The sequence below is a fragment of the Rhinatrema bivittatum genome, chromosome 16 (assembly GCF_901001135.1).
Source record: "Rhinatrema bivittatum chromosome 16, aRhiBiv1.1, whole genome shotgun sequence".
NCBI lineage: Eukaryota > Metazoa > Chordata > Amphibia > Gymnophiona > Rhinatrematidae > Rhinatrema > Rhinatrema bivittatum.
Window position 1 is genome coordinate 11,540,780 of NC_042630.1, and position 23,768 is coordinate 11,564,547.

The 23,768-nt window shown below is 40.6% G+C and overlaps 2 protein-coding genes across 2 annotated transcripts; both read left to right on the forward strand.

Annotated features, from left to right (window-relative positions):
* Window positions 1-3,784: 3,784 nt before the first annotated feature.
* Window positions 3,785-4,738, forward strand: LOC115077277 (olfactory receptor 6F1-like). Its single transcript, XM_029579563.1, has one exon. It carries the CDS (start codon window positions 3,785-3,787, stop codon window positions 4,736-4,738), a length of 954 nt encoding a protein of 317 aa, XP_029435423.1.
* A 12,807-nt stretch (window positions 4,739-17,545) lies between these two features.
* On the forward strand, window positions 17,546-18,499 carry LOC115077278 (olfactory receptor 6F1-like). Its single transcript, XM_029579565.1, has one exon. It carries the CDS (start codon window positions 17,546-17,548, stop codon window positions 18,497-18,499), a length of 954 nt encoding a protein of 317 aa, XP_029435425.1.
* Window positions 18,500-23,768: the final 5,269 nt, after the last annotated feature.

The window sequence follows — 23,768 nt, forward strand, 5'->3', positions numbered from 1 at the left end:
ATCTTAAGCGGTGTCGATGGATTTGTTACTAGACTCACAGTCCTAACTCCTACTAGGGGGAGGCGGTAAACTAATATGTTACGGCCGCGGCAAAACAGTGCGTTACTAATGAGAGAACCTGAGTGCCCGTTACGGTATCAGAGGGGAATAGCTAATTCCTTCATTATACAGCTAATTCGTTCATTTACATGCCGGGTGCGGGAAGGGTTATGCATCTGTTTTAAGAAGCGCTACGGACGCGCAAAACTGGAGACTGTATCGCTGGTTTGCCTTACGCGTCCGAATTGTGCGCAGCGAGCTCGTTACAGACGAGAAATCTTCAACTGAACTTTACTGGATCGACCTGTTTGGGAGTTACCCAGACAAAACTTGCTGTTTCAATTTCTCGCCCCCTACCCACTACCACTGCCATCATCATTGACCAGGCAAAATGTTGCCAGCATAACATATAACCAGATAAAATAAGGTGGCACTGGGATTATTTCCAGTAAAGTCACTTTATTAATTAATGTATTTATTTTAAAAAAGTATATTCCACCTTACTCAATTAAATTATACATTGTGAATATCAATCATGTGTTTTAATCATCAGTTACACATTTAAACAATTGTAAACTTTAATTCATTTACTAAATAAAAAGGGTAAAAGCATCCAGAGTTCCAAAGCAATCATCCATCTATTCTTAAACTTCCCAACAATTTGTAATCCCTGAATAGGCCTCATTTAAAAATATCATTTTCAGACTTTTACTGAATTTCTTCATATCATATTCTAGCCTGAAGGCCAATGGTAAACGTTTCCAGAGAACAGAACCAGTACATGCAAACACCCTGCGTCAAGTCATTTTGCAGCTGGCATTCTTTTACCAGAGGAACTTTCAGTTTCTCTTGGTTGGAAGACCATAAAGTCCGGACAGATATATAAGGGGCCAGGATATCTGTTAAGTGCTGTAGACCATTATTCTGTTGTGCCTTACATATCATTGTTTGAACTATGCCCTTAGCCTGTTGGTAGCCAATGGAACTATATCAAGATTTAGCCAGTCAGCACTGATGTATTGGCTATCCAAAGTTGCCCAGTTATCTCTGACCAGCCAAACAGCATGCCTAAAGTTGGAAAAGCAACTTTGTATGGTTAACTTTACATTGGATACTCAGAGGATCATTTATCCTAATTGCTGCTGAATATCTGAATAAAGATGACTTGATAAATTTGCTCAGCTATCATACTCACTCAACAGGTTATTTTAATATGGAACTCAGTGTGCTATGAAGAAAGCAATGTTTGCAAGATTTTTCCATTTTGCTAAGGCAGCACCTTGACATTGAATGTGATGTCAATCCTGTGTATGTCTCCTAAAATATGGCTGAAAGCATTTTGGGGTAGATTTTAAAAGCCCTGCACACATAAATCCTGCTGGATTTACGTGCGCATGGCACTCGTGCGCCGGCGTGCCTATTTTGCATAGGCTGCCGGTGCGCGCATAGCCCCGGGACGCGCGTAAGTCCCGGGGCTTCGTAAAAGGGGCGGGAGGGGGGCATGTCTGGGGGCATATCGGCAGTCCGGGGGCATGTCCAGGGGCGTGGCCGGGGTCCAGGAGCATGGCGACGGTTTAGAGGCAGTCCGTGAGGGCGGTCCTGAGTCCCCCGGCACTGCGGTCCTGAGCCCCCTGGCACTGCGGCTTCAAACAGGCGTAACTTGCACAACAAAGGTGGGGGGTTTTAAGTAGGGCTGGGGGGTGGGTTAGATAGGGGAAGGGAGGAGAAGGTGGGGGGACGCAGAAGAAAAGTTCCCTCCGAGGCCGCTCCAAAATCGGAGTGGCCTCGGAGGGAACGGAGGCAGGCTGCGTGGCTCGGCGCGTGCAGGCTGACGATTTTGCGCAGCCTTGCGCGTGCTGACCCCGGATTTTATAAGATACGCACAGCTACGTGCGTATCTTATAAAATCTGGCATACTTTTTTTTCGTGCCGGTTGCGCGAACAAAAGTACGCGCGCGCATACTTTTTTAAGATCTACCCCTTTGTGTGTCATTAATGAGACTAATCCACTCACTGCCACATTTAATAACCACAACCTATGGTTTATACAATTTAAACAAGAGAAATCCCAGAAGTCAGAACTTCTGGGATTATGTTTGAGTAATATTTCTCCCCTGGGTATCTGCAACTCCATTAAATATATGCACTCACCCAGCATAAAGTGATGGGAATAACTTAGTGATTAGAGCAGCAGGCTAAGAACCAGGGAAGGCAAGGTTCAAATCCGACTCCTTGTGACCTTGGGCAAGTTACTTCACTCTCCATTGCCTCCGAAACTTATGTTGTAAGCCCTTTGCAGAACGGAAATACTTACTGTACCTGAATGTAACTTGCCTTGAGCTACCAATGAAAAGGTGTGAGCTAAGTTTAAGCTAGTAAATGACTCATTGTGAGCTGGATCTATCTATTCAGTCTGCTTCCCTGAAACCGAAGACAAGATAAAAGTCAATCAGCCATCAGCTACCTAATTCACTCTTAATGAAACAGCGTAGTGCATTCTTATTCACAGAATCTTGCTATTGGAAGCTAAGGAGTGGTTAATACCCACCATCTGACAGAGACAAATGTAAGTATTATACTGAGATTACATTCTTTTCTATTCTATTTTTAGCTTTTTCATCAAAGGGAAATAAAGGTCAACAAACAAATTGTAGAGGTCATCTTTTATTGGACTAACTTAATGAGGAAAATATTGCCAAAATATAGAAGTAAATTACAAGTTGCATTACAAAGACATTATGGAAAAGTCCGTTTTATCAATCTGACATCTGTCATACTAATGAATATTCATCCTTGAGGAAATATTTCATCTTTGGATATAAAATTTACTTCTCTTGTTGGCTACATGTTCTCTTGTTGGCTACATGATCAATGCAGTATATTTTGCTGTGTGACTCAGAATTATCATTTAGTGCTTAACAAATAAGTCGAGCCGGCTGTGGGGGGATATGATAGAGGTGTTTAAAATCATGAGAGGTCTACAACAGGTAAATGTGAATCGGTTATTTACTTTTTCGGATAATAGAAGGACTAGGGGGCACTTCATGAAGTTAGCATGTGGCACATTTAAAACTAATCGGAGAAAGTTGTTTTTCACTCAACGCACAATTATTTATTTATTTATTTATTTTTAATTTTTATATACCGACATTCTTACATCCAATGTAAATCATACCGGTTTACATTAAACAGAATAGCAGGAAATAAATTTCCATAGTCTAATACAATGAACATTTCTAATTAAAATTGTTAACAAGCGAAAAGGAAAGGTAAAGAATTGGAATAAAGGTTAAATAACAGACAAATATAAAAGATTTTTTTTTTTTTAGAAGCACAAGGGTTGCACGAAGGGGTGCAATTAAACTCTGGAATGAGTTGCCAGGGGATGTGGTTAGTACAGTTAGTGTAGCTGGATTTAAAAAAGGATTGAACAAGTTCTTGGAGAAGAAGTCCATTACCTGCTATTAATTAAGTTGACTTAGAAAATAGCCACTGCTATTACTAGCAACAGTATCATGGAATATACTTAGTTTTTCGGTACTTGCCAGGTTCCTATGGCCTGGATTGGCAATGTTGGAGACAGGATTCTGGGCTAGAAGGACCATTGGTCTGACCCAGTATGGTAAAATAAAAAAAAAAAAGAAAGGCTGTATGGTGATTTTCTGTGGTCACATTTTCTGTTTCTATGTCATTTAATTGGTTTGTTTGTTTTTTTTCCTTGAAGAAGGAGAAGCAAAGAGAAGTGATGAAAAAGGACAATAGGACTTTGGTGTCTAAATTCATTCTCCTTGGATTTCCTATTGGCCAAAAGATACAATATCTTCTTTTTGGGATATTTTTGCTTGTCTATCTCCTAACCCTGGGAGGGAACATGGTTATAATCAAACTTGTGAAGACAAACAGTCGGCTTCACACCCCAATGTACTTTTTCCTGGTTAATTTCTCTATCATGGAAATCTGGTATGTTTCATCCCTAGTCCCTAAAATACTACAGGACTTTCTAGTAAGTTCTAAATCAATCTCTGTTCCTGGCTGTATAGCCCAGTGCTATTTCTTTTTTGTAATGGGAAGTACAGAAAATTTTCTTCTAGTAGTGATGTCCTATGATCGGTATTTAGCCATATGTAATCCTCTACATTATACCACCATCATGACCCCACAGTTTTGTAGTTTCCTGGTTGCTAGCTGTTGGGTTGTCAGCCTCCTGGGTACTTTGCTACCGCTAATTTTCGGTTGTGGTTTAGAATTTTGTGGTTCCAATGAAATTGATCATTTCTTTTGTGATATTTTCCCTCTTCTGAAACTTTCCTGTACAGACACAACCTTGATAAAAATATATTTTTTTATTGCAGTTTGTACTGTAATGTTTAGTTGTTTTATTTTCACTTTGGTGTCTTACTCCAATATCATATTCACTGTATTAAAAATTCCTTCCACCTTGGGGCGCAAGAAGGCCTTCTCTACCTGCGGGTCCCATCTCACTGTGGTTCTTGTTTACTATGGAATAGTCATATTTATGTATGTGAGGCCAAACTCCAGAGATTCAGAATTAGATAAAGTTGTATCTATGTTCTATGTTGTTATTACCCCTCTCTTAAACCCCTTCATTTACACTCTGAGGAACAATGAAGTCAAGGGAGCACTTTGGAAAGCGTTGAGTAGTAAAGTTGTCTTTAAGGGGGAAAAATTGTTCTCTTAAAGGAAAGAACATAGAAATTGTTAAGCACAAAATAATTAAAAAAAGCTTTTACCCTCTGTGTTTGATAATTTTCCAATGCCCCTTTTTTTTGCAAAAGATGCATAATATAGAGGCAATTTGTCAAAGCCATATATTGGATTTAATAGTGATATACTTGGGTGTTGACTGAAAATGTCTTCCAAGTAGCACATATATTTTTAGCTATGCTTAAATAAGGATATTACTCTGGGTGTGTTTAGATCAGGAGAATAAAATATCACGTGTACGTTCATGTTTGTAATGTATATGCAGGGAGAGGAATGATCAGTAGAAAAAGAGAGGTGATATTGTCCCTTTATATATCCTTGGTGAGATCTCTTTTGGAATACTGTGTATAGTTTTGGAGACCACAGCTTCAAAAGGATATAAACTGGTTGGAGTCAGTCCCGGAGGGTGGTTACTAAAATGATCAATTATCTTTGTTCTAAAGCATATGGGGATAGACTAAAAGATCTAAACATGTATAGAGGAAAGGCGAGATAGGGGAGATATGATGATAGAGACATTTAAATATCACAAAGGTTTGCAGGCACAGGAGGTAAAACATTTATAATGGAAACGGGGCTCTAGAATGAAGAGGTTACGTGATGAGGTTGAAAGGGGGTAGACTCAGGTGTAATCTTAGGAAACAATTCTTTACAGAGAGGATAGAGGATGCATGAAACAGTCTCTCAGAGGAGGTGGTGGAGGCAAAAACGGTATCTGAATTCAAGCAAGCATGGGATAAATGAAGAGGATCTCTAGCAGAAGTGATGGGAATTGTAAGGGCTTAATAAATTGGATGGACAGACTAGATGGGCCAAATGGTCTTTTTCTGCTGTTATGTATCTGTTCATACAAAGAGGGTGGAGTAAACAGCATACACACGTAGAGAACATACAACGGAAAGTAACGTGTGGCAAACAATATCTCTTAAAAATAAAGAAATTTTAATTGTATATGCAATCACCAATGTAGTACATACGTCTAAGTACACAGTCACAGAAATTATAAAACACACAAGAACCCCGACACAGCCATATTTCACATCAGGGGCTGCGTCAGAGGGACCAAAACTTCTGTGAATCTTAAGGGATAAAGCATCTCAGTGCAGAATAACTTGGGTTGATTGTATGCAGTTAGGGGGATCTACTGAATCACTTGACGGGAATACTGAAGTTCAGAGAGTATTTGTAAAAATGATCGTGCAGCACATCGCCATTCAGAACTCCTGGCACAGAGGTTCTTCAATACGTTTGGCGGTGAAGTTTGTTTAGATTGCGCTGTGCTCAGGTTTAAAACTCACTGTTTCAACCAAGTACTTAATGCTTCTAAGCACCACGGGTGTCTCTGCTGACCTGCGGCTTAGGATCTTTACTTGCTGCACGATCATTTTTACAAACGTTTCGAGCAATACTCTCTGAACTTCAGTATTCCCGTCAAGTGATTCAGTAGATCCCCCTAACTGCATACAATCAGCCCTTAAGATTCACAAACGCTTTGGTCCCCCTGATGCTGCCCCTGATGCAAAACATAGCCGTGTTGGGGGTCTTTGTGTGTTTTATAATTTCTGTGACTGTGTACTTAGACGTATGTACTACATTGGTGATTGTATGTACAATTAAAATTTCTTTATTTTTAAGAGATATGGATCAGTATATTGTTTGCCGTTGTATGTTTCTATTCATTAAAAATTTTGCCTCCTTATTATACTATCAACTGGAGACATGAAGACAGTTACTTCCATATTCATGATCCTTAAATATATTATGTGGCATTACACATCGGTTTGTTGCATGGCACAATACATGGTACAGACATTAGGCGTAGGCTATCATTAAAAAATGATAGGAGATTAGATTGACATTTCTTATTTTGTTTTGTGTTCTTTCCCTTTCGAAATAGTGCAAAACAAACAAAATGTCATTTTATTTTTCTTATTTTAGCACACTAAAAAGACCATTTAGCATGCACTAAAATGATAGAAAATAAAATGAATACAAAATGAAAGGAAAAATGAAATAAAATGAAAGGTTTCTTTTCCATGCACACCACTAAGAGACAGATATGTCAGTGATGGGAAGATTGATAAATGGCCTTGAATGAAGCAGGAATTCTCCAGTGTATGTGTCTGTGTGCAGGAGTGAGTCCTGAAAGGGAGGGATGCCAGTGAGCATGCAAAGCAAAACAATGTCTAAAGATTTGAACAAATTGCAAAATGCTTATAAAAATCAAAAAACTGCAGTTTATAATAAAAAGATAAAGGCAGATATGAACAGGGTAGGGCAACCAACTCTATGGACAAAATGATTTTACATTAAAAAAAAAAGAACAGGGATGCTATGTGGAAAGGTCCTGCTGTGCTTTGGGGTCTGGTTGTGCTGGTTGTGGGTGCATCGCAAAGAGCTCCAGAGAAAGCCAACGAGCTGCACCAGTTCCCAGACCAAGGCAACTAGAAACCTGACGTCTGCCCCACATGGCAGACACATTCTCGTGCAGGAAGGCCAGAGTCACTTCCCTTAGCACGGAGGGAGCCACAGGAGCTGTGGGGTATCTGGCTCACTTTGGAAGAATGTGATCTGATGCCTTGGTGTTCCTTTCCCTGAAAAGGGAGACCCTCAGCATGACCTGTGTCCTCATGCCCGAGGGTGAACAAGAAGGTGACCCTGTGGTGGGGATCAACAAAAAAGAGGGCACATCAGTGCTAGAAGACACTGCCTCAAGGTGGGCTGTAGCTCCTCAAAGTAACATAGTAACGTAGTAATGATAGCAGATAAAGACCAAGTGGTCCATTTAGTCTGCCCAGCAGAGTAACTGCCACTCCATGTTGATTACCCCCATGCATTCTGTTAAGGGTATTAATTGCCACTCGGTACAGATTACCCCCATTCTGATAAGGGTAGCAACTCCTGCTCCATGCAGGTTACCCTCATGCATAAATGTTACATAATTCCTTTCTTCAAGCCTTATCTACAGTATTTGTTCCATACCCGTTTGAAGTCATTAATTGTTCTTGTCTTCACCACCTCTCCTGGGAGGGCATTCCAGTCATCCACCACCCTGTCCATGACGAAATATTTCCTTATTTGGAGCGACGTGAGGGGAACTCGGGGAGGCCTGATTACGTCGCCATGCATAATCTTGTAAAATAGCCCCCCCCCTCCGCACACATGAGACAGGCATGATCATCCAGTGAAGTTCTCCTCTGCCCCTCATAGGACTTTGAAGTGAGAAGGTTAGCAGAGAAGGAGAGAAAGAACTGTCGAACAGCACTGTGGAAGAGGATATTGGGAAGCATCTTGTGCAAATTCTGCTGGTTGTCTGAGAACTTTTGCAGGACTCAGGAATCAAGATCCTGCAGTGAGGAACTACTAGCCAAGTGAAGGCTGTGTTCTGAGGCACAAGATACCACAGTAATATGTATATGTTATAAAATGCTTTGGTAAAATTACACAAGGCCACATAAATGTGTATATGCCACCCTGTGCAGATGTTGAAAGTTATCCTCCCTGTGCGCACTAAATGGTTTCAGTCTGTTCTATTTCCAAATAGCGTGCATTAAAAACAAATGAAAAAAAGTGAAAAAAAATGTTAAAATGACACAAAATAAATGAAATATAAAGTAGGTGAAGGGAATGCATTGGCTTGTAGTGGACAGAATTAATGGGCTACAAAGTGAATTGAGGCTGAGAGTGCCTCTGTTGAATGAGGCAGATGAATATCCCTTTCCCCAGCCCCTGGGCTTCCTGTTCAAGGTTGTTGCGTATTAGGTAGAGATATGCAAATAATCTTAGCTCAGACTGAAACCAGGTGAATTTCAGACTGGCTTGATTTTGCTGAACGTTTCAGACTTTCCTGGTTTATACTTAAAAGAGTACTAAAAAGATGCACATTTTTTTGCGGAAATCTCTGAACAATAAGCAGGAGACTCTACATTGATTGGTAATTTTCTGTGGGCATCTGCAAAAACCTACAGACTGCCCCGCCCATTGCCTGGTGAAATCCATACTATTTTAGTGGTGAATTGGAAGTGTTTATTATATAAATGATTCCTTATGAATATTATTGGAAAAGAAGAGCGAACATTTGGGCCAATGCAATATTGTGTGCGGCAACCAGTGCATGGCTCAACGAGTGATTGGACATGTGTTTTGGATACACATCCATAATCCTTGATGAAAAACAGGGGTTAACTTGTCCAAAACGCACATCCAATCGAGCGCATAGCTAATAGCGCTCATCACATGTAAATTCATGTTGATGAGGCTATTAGCTATTACCATCCCCATGCAAAAAAATTATGTTCTCCTAAAGCGCATGTTTTTATTCTCAAGAATTAATGCCTTCCCCAGAGCAAGCGTTAATTCTTGAGGAGTCCCAAAAGTTTACAGAAAAGCAGAAAATACTTCTTTTCTGAAAACTTTTGGTTCCTGCGACTTAATATCTTGCCAATATTAAATTGGAGGAACCAAAAAAAGACCCGAAAAAAACAATAAAAAAATAAAAGTGTGCCAGCAGTAAGGTAAGGAAAATGAATGCTCAATTAACAAGCGTCCATTTTCCTAACCCGTGGCTGTGCCACCTCTCCTGGCCACCCGATGTCGAGGAGATGCTAGGAACACAAAATGTTCCCTAGTGCCTCCTTTTCACCGTGGCAGCCCATTTAATTATTACATCGGGTGCCTGTGATGGGTATATCGGCGCTCGTTAAGAGAGCAGGCGCTCAATCATGAATGCTCACTTAGCGTGTGCCGATATTCCATCAGTCTGAATGGTGTTTGTTATTTTGGTGATAATTGTGATGAAAGAGATGTTGCCATGACAATAATAAATGTGGTGATTAGGGGGATGATGATGCTGGGAAAAATGACAAATTATGATTGATATGTTTTGAAAACCTCTTCTCTGACATGATAACTTCTGAGATTTATTTCTGCAACATGATGGTTTGGCACAGCAGAGATTAATAACTATGTTGTATTGTATTTTATAATTGACTGAACGAGTAAAAGTTACTAAAATTAAAACTTTCAACCTCTGAGAGCTGATTCTTCTGAGAATGTTTCCCAAGAGTTGAAATAAATTAGACACAGAACATTCTACTCTTACTTCAGGATACCTTTGTGAGAAGGACATCACACAACCTCTCAACCACCAAACAAGATTCTACTTGCTGCCTTCTTCCATGGTTTATTACAATTTTCACAGAACTGAAAAAGGCTTCGATATATGAAGCATTAGTAACATGCTCAGAGGTAGCATTCTTCATACGAAAGGTCACTCAAAGACTAGAAGTTATGGTATGAAGCTGGATGGAAGGAAACTCAGATGAAATGTAAGAAAATACTTTCTTACCAGAGGGTGGTGAATATATGGAATACAAGGGAAGTGCTAATAACCAAAGAATAGAATGCATTCAAACATACATGGGACAGATAAGTGACAATAAATGCAAGGAAGAGTGGAGGTCCATAGGATCTTTGGTTACACACTTGTCAGGGGCAGACTAGTTGTGGCATGAGGTTCTTATCTGTCAAGAAAAGAAGAAGTAATACCAGATAGTTTACTATGAGGTATCAAATACGGCCTACTCAATGTACAATTTACAAACAGTAAGCATTATCTGATCTTGGATCTGACCAAGGAATTCAAAGTCCATTCTGTGCTTCATGGATACTTGGATAGGAGATGATGACACAGTCACCCCTCATGCAGATCTGTTCATCACACTTCCTTGCCTTGAGCCATGGTGGGGAAGTATGTATTGTCTTCCACAACTCCCTGCTCTTTACCTGATTGGTAACAAATAAGCAGGCAAATACAACTAACTTGTCCTAAAATTCTAAGAAGAGAGACCTAGACTTGCTTTAATCTGCTGCCCTCTGTCAGGGCCTCTCTGCTGGGGGTATATTGCCTAGTCCTGGACAGGACTAGGACTTGTCTTCCACTTAGCCAGCCCCCTTCTCTGAAGATTGAGTCATTGGGTGCTGGGGGGCCAGTAGGCCTCTGTGGTGGCAGTATATGATGGTTAGCCTAGCATGACAAGGTAGGGCAGGCTAAAGCAAGGCTTGGATGAGGCAAAGTTTGGACAGACTGCACGAGGTAAGGCTTGCTACAGGCTGGATGAGGCAAGGTTTAGTACTGGGAACAGGGCAGGCCAGGGCAAGACCAGACAGACAAGGACAGGACTGGACAAGACAGAGCAGAGTAGGAGCATATAGAACAACACAAAAGAAAGAACACTAAAGTCCAAAGCAACAAGACTTGATGTAAGTAGGCTGCTAGGCTTCAGGAAGGCCTGGATAGGCCACAAAGCAGGGTAAAAGAAAGAGAAGACCTGAAGGCAAGATACCAAACAATGAGCAGAGGCCTGAAGAGTACAGGCAAGGTACAAGGCTAGAAATGCCAGGTCAGAGAGCCAGGGTGAACTCATTGAAGAGACAAAGGTTCAAAGGGCTGGCAAAAGCAGTGAGGAGGAAATTAGCATTTCTGGTGATAAGGCTCAATGAGGGCTTCTGCAGGCAAAGAGGAGTCATAGCAGACCATATTAGGGTACAGAGAGGCTGCATGACAGATGAAACCATAACACCTTCCAGAGAATCATCTTGAATGCTTCCTTAAACTCTTTGAACCCCTAGGCAACCTTGCCACCACTATTCATAATATAGAAGGAGACTTCTATGCAGAAGACTCTGTTAAAGGAAATGCCTTTTAGCTTGCAACATAATATAAAGTATCTTGGTCTTACTCAGCTCATCAAAGTTCCAATGTACCAGGGGAGGATACACCTTTAACGTGATATTCCACACCACAAACTTTAATGTAGACTCTAATGTAGTAAGGGTAGATTTTATCTCTTGGTCTGACTACTACTTAGTACAGGCTACATTTCCCTTCTTAGAAAAATAAACACACATCCCTGAACTTAAACCTCCCATCAAGAAACATGACTCTTGTGAATAGCAACAGCATAGGTAAGCTCTTTAATCTATCAATAAAACCAGAATGCCTTTGTCCAACAATGGAATGATAACTTTGCCACTGTCAATATTTATTTTAGGGATGTGAATCGTGTCCTCGATCGTCTTAACGATCGATTTCGGCTGGGAGGGGGAGGGAATCGTATTGTTGCCGTTTGGGGGGGTAAAATATCGTGAAAAATCGTGAAAAATCGAAAAATCGAAAAATCGCAAAACCGGCACATTAAAACCCCCTAAAACCCACCCCGACCCTTTAAATTAAATCCCCCACCCTCCCGAACCCCCCCCAAATGACTTAAATAACCTGCGGGTCCAGCGGCGGTCCGGAACGGCAGCGGTCCGGAACGGGCTCCTGCTCCTCAATCTTGTTGTCTTCAGCCGGCGCCATTTTCCAAAATGGCGGCGAAAAATGGCGGCGGCCATAGACGAACACGATTGGACGGCAGGAGGTCCTTCCGGACCCCCGCTGGACTTTTGGCAAGTCTCGTGGGGGTCAGGAGGCCCCCCACAAGCTGGCCAAAAGTTCCTGGAGGTCCAGCGGGGGTCAGGGAGCGATTTCCCGCCGCGAATCGTTTTCGTACGGAAAATGGCGCCGGCAGGAGATCGACTGCAGGAGGTCATTCAGCGAGGGTTCTGGCGCCTCGCTGAACAACCTCCTGCAGTCGATCTCCTGCCGGCGCCATTTTCCGTACGAAAACGATTCGCGGCGGGAAATCGCTCCCTGACCCCCGCTGGACCTCCAGGAACTTTTGGCCAGCTTGTGGGGGGCCTCCTGACCCCCACGAGACTTGCCAAAAGTCCAGCGGGGGTCTGGAAGGACCTCCTGCCGTCCAATCGTGTTCGTCTATGGCCGCCGCCATTTTTCGCCGCCATTTTGGAAAATGGCGCCGGCTGAAGACAACAAGATTGAGGAGCAGGAGCCCGTTCCGGACCGCTGCCGTTCCGGACCGCCGCTGGACCCGCAGGTTATTTAACTCATTTGGGGGGGGTTCGGGAGGGTGGGGGATTTAATTTAAAGGGTCGGGGGTGGGTTTTAGGGGGTTTTAGTGTGCCGGCTCACGATTCTAACGATTTATAACGATAAATCGTTAGAATCTCTATTGTATTGTGTTCCATAACGGTTTAAGACGATATTAAAATTATCGGACGATAATTTTAATCGACCTAAAACGATTCACATCCCTAATTTATTTAGACATTTTATATACCGTCATTCCATGTATAGATCACAATGGTTTACAAAGTGTCAATCATAGTTATATATTCAGCAAACAAACAAAAACAAATCTATTGGTTACAATGCTGGTATACGTAAGTAGCTATTAGTTTCCTTCTATCTAATGATGGTTTCAATGCCATATGGAATTAAGCTCTTACATCAGCCAGGAGAATGGGTAATTACAAATAATATGTTAGTTTACATCTTAGTCTGTGGGTTGTTTGAGATTCTTGCATTCTCTTATTTGATTAATTCTTCAAGGTACAATTGTAATCTTTTGTCCTTTTAGTGTCTGTGGCTCCATATATTCTGAGTTTTTAAGTTTCCCCTACATCCTTTAAATCCAACCCAACCAGAGCACCCAGCAACTCCTCCTGTTTCCACAGCAGTCTTCTACTCCTCAAAAAGTTTTTTTCAACTCAAACAAAAATGGTGCAAAGAACATGCAAAGAAATACAAGATATCCATTCAAATGGCAAAAAAATACTGTTTACAGACAACTTGAACTAGCAAAGAATCATCCAGAATCTTGTAAGACAAGCTCTCCACTACCTAACACTACATAACCTTTGTCTCTTCAGCTAATAACTTTGCTGAATTATTCATGGAAAATATTCAAACTATACACTCCATTTTTTACTGCATTTTCATACAACAGGAGTATCCTAAATTCACTTCTTACTTCTACCCGACCAATTCAACTCCTAGTATCGTGAGTTCAGGTCAATCTCCTCCAAAAAGATAGAGAAGATCCTTCCGAGGATCAAAACTGTCTACTTGTCCATTAGATCCTATATTCCCAGTTATTCAGGACTGTAGTGATCTTCAAGATGCAAAACTACAGTGAGATCAAGTTTCAAAAGGTTTGTCCAGCTAACTTTGGGAGCTACCCAGACAAAACTTTCTGTTTCAATTTCTCGCCCCCTACCCACTACCACTGCCAGCATCATTGACCAGGCAAAATGTTGCCGGCATAACATTTAACCAGATAAAATAAGGTGGCACTGGGATTATTTCCAGTAAAGTCACTTTATTAATTAATGTATTTATTTTAAAAAAGTATATTCCACCTTACTCAATTAAATTATACATTGTGAATATCAATCATGTGTTTTAATCATCAGTTACACATTTAAACAATTGTAAACTTTAATTCATTTACTAAATAAAAAGGGTAAAAGCATCCAGAGTTCCAAAGCAATCATCCATCTATTCTTAAACTTCCCAATAATTTGTAATCCCTGAATAGGCCTCATTTAAAATTATCATTTTCAGACTTTAATGAATTTCTTCATATCATATTCTAGCCTGAAGGCAAATGGTAAACGTTTCCAGAGAACAGAACCAGTACATGGAAACGCCCTGCGTCAAGTCATTTTGCAGCTGGCATTCTTTTACCAGAGGAACTTTCAGTTTCTCTTGGTTGGAAGACCATAAAGTCTGGACAGATATATAAGAGGCCAGGATATCTGTTAAATGCTGTCGACCATTATTCTGTTGTGCCTTACATATCATTGTTTGAACTTTGCCCTTAGCCTGTTGGTAGCCAATGGAACTATATCAAGGTTTAGCCTGTCAGCACTGATGTATTGGCTATCCAAAGTTGCCCAGTTATCTCTGACCAGCCAAATAGCATGCCTAAAGTTGGCAAAGCAACTTTGTATGGTTAACTTTACATTGGATACTCAGAGGATCTTTTATCCTAAGTGCTGCTGAATATCTGAATAAAGACGACTGGATAAATTTACTCAGTTATCGTACTCGCTCAACAAGTTATTTTAATATGGACCTCAGTGTGCTATGAAGAAAGCAATGTTTGCAAGATTTTTTCATTTTGCTAAGGCAGCACCTTGACATTGAACATGATGTCAGTCCTGTGTATGTCTCCTAAAATACGGCTGAAAACATTTTGTGTGTCATTAATGAGACTGATGCACTCACTGCCACATTTAATAACCATATGCTATGGTTTATACAATTTAAGGAAGAGAAATCACAGAAGTCTGCACTTGCGCGCCGGCGTGCTTATTTTGCATAGGTCGCCGGTGCGCGCAAAGCCCCGGGACGCGCGTAAGTCCCGGGGCTTCGTAAAAGGGGCGGGAGGGGGCATGTCCAGGGGCGTGGCTGGGGTCCGGGGGCATGGCGACGGTTTAGAGGCAATCCCTGAGGGCGGTCTTGAGTCCCCCGGCACTGCGATCCTGAGTCCCCCGGCACTGCGGCTTCAAGCAGGCGTAACTTGCCCAACAAAGGTGGGGGGTTTTAAGTAGGGCTGGGGGGTGGGTTAGATAGGGGAAGGTTGGAGAAGGTGGGGGGACGCGGAAGAAAAGTTCCCTCCAAGGCTGCTCCGATTTCGGAGCGGCCTCTGAGGGAACGGAGGCAGGCTGTGTGGCTCGGCGCACGCAGGCTGACGATTTTGCGCAGCCTTGCATGTGCCGACCCTGGATTTTATAAGATACGCGCAGCTACGTGCGTATCTTATAAAATCTGGCATACTTTTTTTCGCGCCGGTTGCGCGAACAAAAGTGCGCGCATGCATACTTTTTTAAGATCTATCCCTTTGTGTGTCATTAATGAGACTGATCCACTCACTGCCACATTTAATAACCTCAACCTATGGTTTATACAATGTAAACAAGAGAAATCCCAGAAGTCTGAACTCCTGGGATTATGTTTGAGTAATATTTCCCCCCTGAGTATCTGCAACTCCATTAAATATATGCACTCACCCAGCATAAAGTGATGGGAATAACTTAGTGATTAGAGCAGCAGGCTAAGAATCAGGGAAGGTAGGGTTCAAATCCAACTCCTTGTGACCTTGGACAAGTTACTTCACTGTCCATTGCTTCAGAAACTTATGTTGTAAGCCCTTTGCAGAACGGAAATACTTACTGTACCTGAATGTAACTTGCCTTGAGCTACCTATGAAAAGGTGTGAGCTAAGTTTAAGCTAGGAAATGAATCATTGTGGGCTGGAGCTATTCAATCTGCTTCCCTGAAACCGAAGACAAGATAAAAGTCAATCAGCCATCAGCTACCAAATTCACTCTTAATGAAACAGCGTAGTGCATTCTTATTCAACGGCAGGGGAGAAGAAAAAAGGATTCACACTCACAAAGCGGGGAGTAGCTGGCTTGTTACGGCGGTTACTACCCCAAACCAAATGTGCCTGATACTTCACTTTCGATGCATATCCAGCATGGCTCTCTGCTTCAATGGCAGGGGAGAAGAAAAAAATGGATACCTCATGCATATCCAGCATAGCTCCCTGCTTCAAAGGCAGGGGAGAAGATAAACAACCAATAAGGGCTGTATAACATAATCTGGGTAAAAACAAATAAGCATGGGTGTAGTTTGCTTATTGCGGCAGTTACTACCCCTACTACCTCTAACTAATCAAGCTAGATATTTCACTTGGATGCAGCTCCATCACCGCTCTCTACATTAATGGTGGGGGTGGAAGGGAAATAGAACAAAGAGCTAAGAGAAACAGATAAGTATGAGAGAAAAAATGAGGGAAGCTTGCTGGGCAGACTGGATGGGCCATTCGGTCTTCTTCTGCCATCATTTCTATGTTTCTATATGTTTCTATGTTTCTATATTCACAGAATCTTGCTATTGGAAGCTAAGGAGTGGTTAATACCCACCATCTGACACAGACTAATGTAAGTATTATACTGAGAACACATTCTTTTCTATTCTATTTTTAGCTTTTTCATCAAAGGGAAATAAAGGTCAACAAACAAATTGTAGAGGTCATCTTTTTATTGGACTAACTTAATGAGGAAAATATTGCCAAAATATAGAAGTAAATTACAAGTTGCATTACAAAGAAGTTATGGAAAAGTCCGTTTTATCAATCTGACATCTGTCATACTAATGAATATTCATCCTTGAGGAAATATTTCATCTTTGGATATAAAATTTACTTCTCTTGTTGGCTACATGTTCTCTTGTTGGCTACATGATCAATGCAGTATATTTTGCTGTGTGACTCAGAATTATCATTTAGTGCTTAACAAATAAGTCGAGCCGGCTGTGAGGGGATATGATAGAGGTGTTTAAAATCATGAGAGGTCTACAACAGGTAAATGTGAATCGGTTATTTACTTTTTCGGATAATAGAAGGACTAGGGGGCACTTCATGAAGTTAGCAGGTGGCACATTTAAAACTAATCGGAGAAAGTTCTTTTTCACTCAACGCATAATTAAACTCTGGAATGTGTTGCCAGGGGATGTGGTTAGTACAGTTAGTGTAGCTGGGTTTAAAAAAGGATTGGACAAGTTCTTGGAGAAGAAGTCCATTACCTGCTATTAATTAAGTTGACTTAGAAAATAGCCACAGCTATTACTATCAACAGTAACATGGAATAGACTTAGTTTTTCGGTACTTGCCAGGTTCCTATGGCCTGGATTGGCAATGTTGGAGACTAGATTCTGGGCTAGAAGGACCATTGGTCTGACCCAGTATGGTAAAATAAAAAAAAAAGAAAGGCTGTATGGTGATTTTCTGCGGTCACATTTTCTGTTTCTATGTCATTTAATTGGTTTGTTTGTTTTTTTTCCTTGAAGAAGGAGAAGCAAAGAGAAGTGATGAAAAAGGACAATAGGACTTTGGTGACTAAATTCATTCTCCTTGGATTTCCTATTGGCCAAAAGATACAATATCTTCTTTTTGGAATATTTTTGCTTGTCTATCTCCTAACCCTGGGAGGGAACATGGTTATAATCACACTTGTGAAGACAAACAGTCGGCTTCACACCCCAATGTACTTTTTCCTGGTTAATTTCTCTATCATGGAAATCTGGTATGTTTCATCCCTAGTCCCTAAAATACTACAGGACTTTCTAGTAAGTTCTAAATCAATCTCTGTTCCTGGCTGTATAGTCCAGTGCTATTTCTTCTTTGTAATGGGAAGTACAGAAAATTTTCTTCTAGTAGTGATGTCCTATGATCGGTATTTAGCCATATGTAATCCTCTACATTATACCACCATCATGACCCCACAGTTTTGTAGTTTCCTGGTTGCTAGCTGTTGGGTTGTCAGCCTCCTGGGTACTTTGCTACCGCTAATTTTCGTTTGTGGTTTAGAATTTTGTGGTTCCAATGAAATTGATCATTTCTTTTGTGATATTTTCCCTCTTCTGAAACTTTCCTGTACAGACACAACCTTGATAAAAATATATTTTTTTATTGCAGTTTGTACTGTAATGTTTAGTTGTTTTATTTTCACTTTGGTGTCTTACTCCAATATCATATTCACTGTATTAAAAATTCCTTCCACCTTGGGGCGCAAGAAGGCCTTCTCTACCTGCGGGTCCCATCTCACTGTGGTTCTTGTTTACTATGGAATAGTCATATTTATGTATGTGAGGCCAAACTCCAGAGATTCAGAATTGGATAAAGTTGTATCTATGTTCTATGTTGTTATTACCCCTCTCTTAAACCCCTTCATTTACACTCTGAGGAACAATGAAGTCAAGGGAGCACTTTGGAAAGCGTTGAGTAGTAAAGTTGTCTTTAAGGGGGAAAAATTGTTCTCTTAAAGGAAAGAACATAGAAATTTTTAAGCACAAAATAATTTAAAAAAGCTTTTACCCTCTGTGTTTGATAATTTTCCAATGCCCCTTTTTTTGCAAAAAGATACATAATATAGAGGCAATTTGTCAAAGCCATATATTGGATTTAATATTGATATACTTGGGTGTTGACGGAAAATGTCTTCCAAGCAGCACATATATTTTTAGCTATGCTTAAATAAGGATATTACTCTGGGTGTGTTTTGATCAGGAGAATAAAATATCATGTGTACATTCGTTTTTGTAACGTATATGCAGAGAGAGGAATGATCAGTAGAAAAAGAGAGGTGATATTGTCCCTTTATATATCCTTGGTGAGATCTCATTTGGAATAATACTGTGTATAGTTTTGGAGACCACAGCTTCAAAAGGATATAAACTGGTTGGAGTCAGTCCCAGAGGGTGGTTACTAAAATGATCAATGATCTTTGTTCTAAAGCATATGGGGATAGACTAAAAGATCTAAACATGTATAGAGGGAAGGCGAGATATGATGATAGAGACATTTAAATATCACAAAGGTTTGCAGGCACAGGAGGTAAAACATTTATAATGGAAATGGGGCTCTAGAATGAAGAGGTTACATGATGAGGTTGAAAGGGGGTAGACTCAGGTGTAATCTTAGGAAACAATTCTTTACAGAGAGGATAGAGGATGCATGAAACAGTCTCTCAGAGGAGATGGTGGAGGCAAAAACGGTATCTGAATTCAAGCAAGCATGGGATAAATGAAGAGGATCTCTAGCAGAAGTGATGGGAATTGTAAGGGCTTAATAAATTGGATGGGCAGACTAGATGGGCCAAATGGTCTTTTTCTGCTGTTATGTATCTGTTCATACAAAGAGGGCGGAGTAAACAGCATACACATGTAGAGAACATACAACGGAACGTAATGTGTGGCAAACAATATCTCTTAAAAATAAAGACATTTTAATTGTATATGCAATCACCAATGTAGTACATACATCTAAGTACACAGTCACAGAAATTATAAAACACACAAGAACCCCGACACAGCCATATTTCACATCAGGGGCTGCGTCAGAGGGACCAAAACTTCTGTGAATCTTAAGGGCTAAAGCATCTCAGTGCAGAATAACTTGGGTTGATTGTATGCAGTTAGGGGGATCTACTGAATCACTTGACGGGAATACTGAAGTTCAGAGAGTATTGATCGAAACGTTTGTAAAAATGATCGTGCAGCACATCGCCATTCAGAACTCCTGACACAGAGGTTCTTCAATACGTTTGGCGGTGAAGTTTGTTTAGTTGCGCTGTGCTCAGGTTTAAAACTCACTGTTTCAACCAAGCACTTAATGCTTCTAAGCACCACGGGTGTCTCTGCTGACCTGCGGCTTAGGATCTTTACTTGCTGCACGATCATTTTTACAAACGTTTCGAGCAATATTCTCTGAAGTTCAGTATTCCCAACAAGTGATTCAGTAGATCCCCCTAACTGCATACAATCAGCCCTTAAGATTCACAAAAGCTTTGGTCCCCCTGATGCAGCCCCTGATACAAAACATAGCCGTGTTGGGGGTCTTTGTGTGTTTTATAATTTCTGTGACTGTGTACTTAGACGTATGTACTACATTGGTGATTGTATGTACAATTAAAATTTCTTTATTTTTAAGAGATATGGATCAGTATATTGTTTGCCGTTGTATGTTTCTATTCATTACAAATTTTGCCTCCTTATTATACTATCAACTGGAGACATGAAGACAGTTACTTCCATATTCATGATCCTTAAATATATTATGTGGCATTACACATCGGTTTGTTACATGGCACAATACATGGTACAGACATTAGGCGTAGGCTATCATTAAAAAATGATAGGAGATTAGATTGACATTTCTTATTTTGTTTTGTGTTCTTTCCCTTTCGAAATAGTGCAAAACAAACAAAATGTCATTTTATTTTTTTATTTTAGCACACTAAAAAGACCATTTAGCATGCACTAAAATGATAGAAAATAAAATGAATACAAAATGAAAGGAAAAATGAAATAAAATGAAAGGTTTCTTTTCCATGCACACCACTAAGAGACAGATATGTCAGTGATGGAAAGATTGATAAATGGCCTTGAATGAAGCAGGAATTCTCCAGTGTATGTGTCTGTGTGCAGGAGTGAGTCCTGAAAGGGAGGGATGCCAGTGAGCATGCAAAGCAAAACAATGTCTAAAGATTTGAACAAATTGCAAAATGCTTATAAAAATAAAAAAACTGCTGTTTATAATAAAAAGATAAAGGCAGATATGAACAGGGTAGGGCAACCAACTCTATGGACAAAATGATTTTACATTAAAAAAAAAGAACAGGGATGCTATGTGGAAAGGTCCTGCTGTGCTTTGGGGTCTGGTTGTGCTGGTTGTGGGTGCATCGCAAAGAGCTCCAGAGAAATCCAACGAGCTGCACCAGTTCCCAGACCAAGGCAACTAGAAACCTGACGTCTGCCCCACATGGCAGATACATTCTCGTGCAGGAAGGCCAGAGTCACTTCCCTTAGCACGGAGGGAGCCACAGGAGCTGTGGGGTATCTGGCTCACTTTGGAAGAATGTGATATGATGCCTTGGTGTTCCTTTCCCTGAAAAGGGAGACCCTCAGCATGACCTGTGTCCTCATGCCCGAGGGTGAACAAGAAGGTGACCCTGTGGTGGGGATCAACAAAATAAAAGAGGGCACATCAGTGCTAGAAGACACTGCCTCAAGGTGGGCTGTAGCTCCTCAAAGTAACATAGTAACGTAGTAATGATAGCAGATAAAGACCAAGTTGTCCATTTAGTCTGCCCAGCAGAGTAACTGCCACTCCATGTTGATTACCCCCATGCATTCTGTTAAGGGTATTAATTGCCACTCGGTACAGGTTACCCCCATTCTGATAAGGGTAGCAACTCCTGCGCCATGCAGGTTACCCTCATGCATAAATGTTACATAATTCCTTTCTTCAAGCCTTATCTACAGTATTTGTTCCATGCCCGTTTGAAGTCATTAATTGTTCTTGTCTTCACCACCTCTCCTGGGAGGGCATTCCAGTCATCCACCACCCTGTCCATGACGAAATATTTCCTTATTTGGAGCCCCCCCCCCCCCCCCCCCGCACACATGAGACAGGCATGATCATCCAGTGAAGTTCTCCTCTGCCCCTCATAGGACTTTGAAGTGAGAAGGTTAGCAGAGAAGGAGAGAAAGAACTGTCGAACAGCACTGTGGAAGAGGATATTGGGAAGCATCTTGTGCGAATTCTGCTGGTTGTCTGAGAACTTTTGCAGGACTCAGGAATCAAGATCCTGCAGTGAGGAACTACTAGCCAAGTGCAAGCTACTAGCCAAGTGCAAGCTGTGTTCTGAGGCACAAGATACCACAGTAATATGTATATGTTATAAAATGCTTTGGTAAAATTACACAAGGCCACATAAATGTGTATATGCCACCATGTGCAGATGTTGAAAGTTATCCTCCCTGTGCGCACTAAATGGTTTCAGTCTGTTCTATTTCCAAATAGCGTGCATTAAAAATTGCTGAAATTTTCAGACTTTCCTGGTTTATACTTAAGAGCATTAAAAATATGCACATTTTTTGTGGAAATCTCTGAACAATAAGCAGGAGACTCTACATTGATTGGTAATTTTCTGTGGGCATCTGCAAAAACCTACAGACTGCCCCGCCCATTGCCTGGTGAAATCCATACTATTTTAGTGGTGAATTGGAAGTGTTTATTATATAAATGATTCTTTGTGAATATTATTGGAAAAGAAGAGCGAACATTTGGGCCAATGCAATATTGTGTGCGGCAACCAGTGCATGGCTCAATGAGTGATTGGACATGTGTTTTGGATACACATCCATAATCCTTGACGAAAAACAGCTTCAGCGGCAATGAATTTTAAAACCGCTAACCAGCTTGTTTTTTGTTTCAGCGGCAAGACATTTTTGACCGCTGCCTCACGCACTGTTTGTAGAGGTAAAAAAGGAAGTGGCCACGAGTCTTAAAGATAAGTGCAAATTTTTCAGGACAGAGATTTAATGAAACAGTCTTGTCCTTACTTGATTAAATTTATCAATGATGGGCTTCAAACCAACAAATTAATTCTGGACAAAACCTCTACAAACAGTGTGTGAGGCAGCGGTCAAAAATTTCTTGCCGCTGAAACAAAAAACAAGCTGGTTAGCGGTTTTAAAATTCATTGCCGCTGAAGCAGTGTAAATCATACATGGAGTTTATCTGCCACCTAAGTCTTTCAGTGTGGTAGCTATTTACGACGCACTGCATGAGGGATTGAAAATCAATTTCATCAAGAGTATAAATAATTTTTAATCTAAATCAAAAAAAGAGAGACAAATTTGAGACCCGTGATTTAATCTACTGGTTTTCAAAAAACTTGGTTAACTAACCTGTTTTACCAGTGCTGAGGTTTCTGTCTCTTTAAAAATATAAAAAATACTAAAAACATATACAACATTAAATCCAAATAAAAATCTCTCAAACAGACATTTTGTTTAAATAAAAGTTGGTTTTTAACAGTATTTTTACCAGATACGATTTGTGGTATTGTTTACAGCTAGCTAATTTTGAGGGAACACATTGGACACTAGCTGGTCCCTGTTTTTGTTAAAGTATAGTTTAAGAACATCAGCTTGACTGAAATATTCCCTTAATCTTAGAGCTGCTGAGATCTGGGGCTGGTTGGCAGAACCTGACTCCCCTCCTCCCTCCCAGTGATATAATCTCATGCAGACAGAAAGCTCTTTAAAGGGTCTGCTGGAGGCTAAATGACCCAACATTCACCAGAACAGACTGGGTGAAGAGTGAGTGGAGCCAATTATACACTACATTTACGCCGACGACATTCAACTAATTCTACCCATAGAAGACACTCTAGAGAAAACATTAAACCTAGCCAACATGTACCTAAGCATTATAAAACAACTACTGACACAAATGGAACTTGTAATTAATATTGATAAAACAGAATTTCTTCACTTAGAACGTAAAAATTCTGAAATCAATCAAACATCAATAATACTCAAAGACAACCAGAAAATTGAACTAGCAGAAAAAGTACGTAACCTGGGAATAATAATAGACCCTGAAATCAATCTGAAACAACACATATCACTAAAAGTAAAGGAAGGTTATGCAAAACTCATAGTACTCAGAAAACTTAAGCCACTGCTAACTCAAAATGACTTCCGTACAAAACTACAGGCACTAATCTTCTCCAGCACAGAT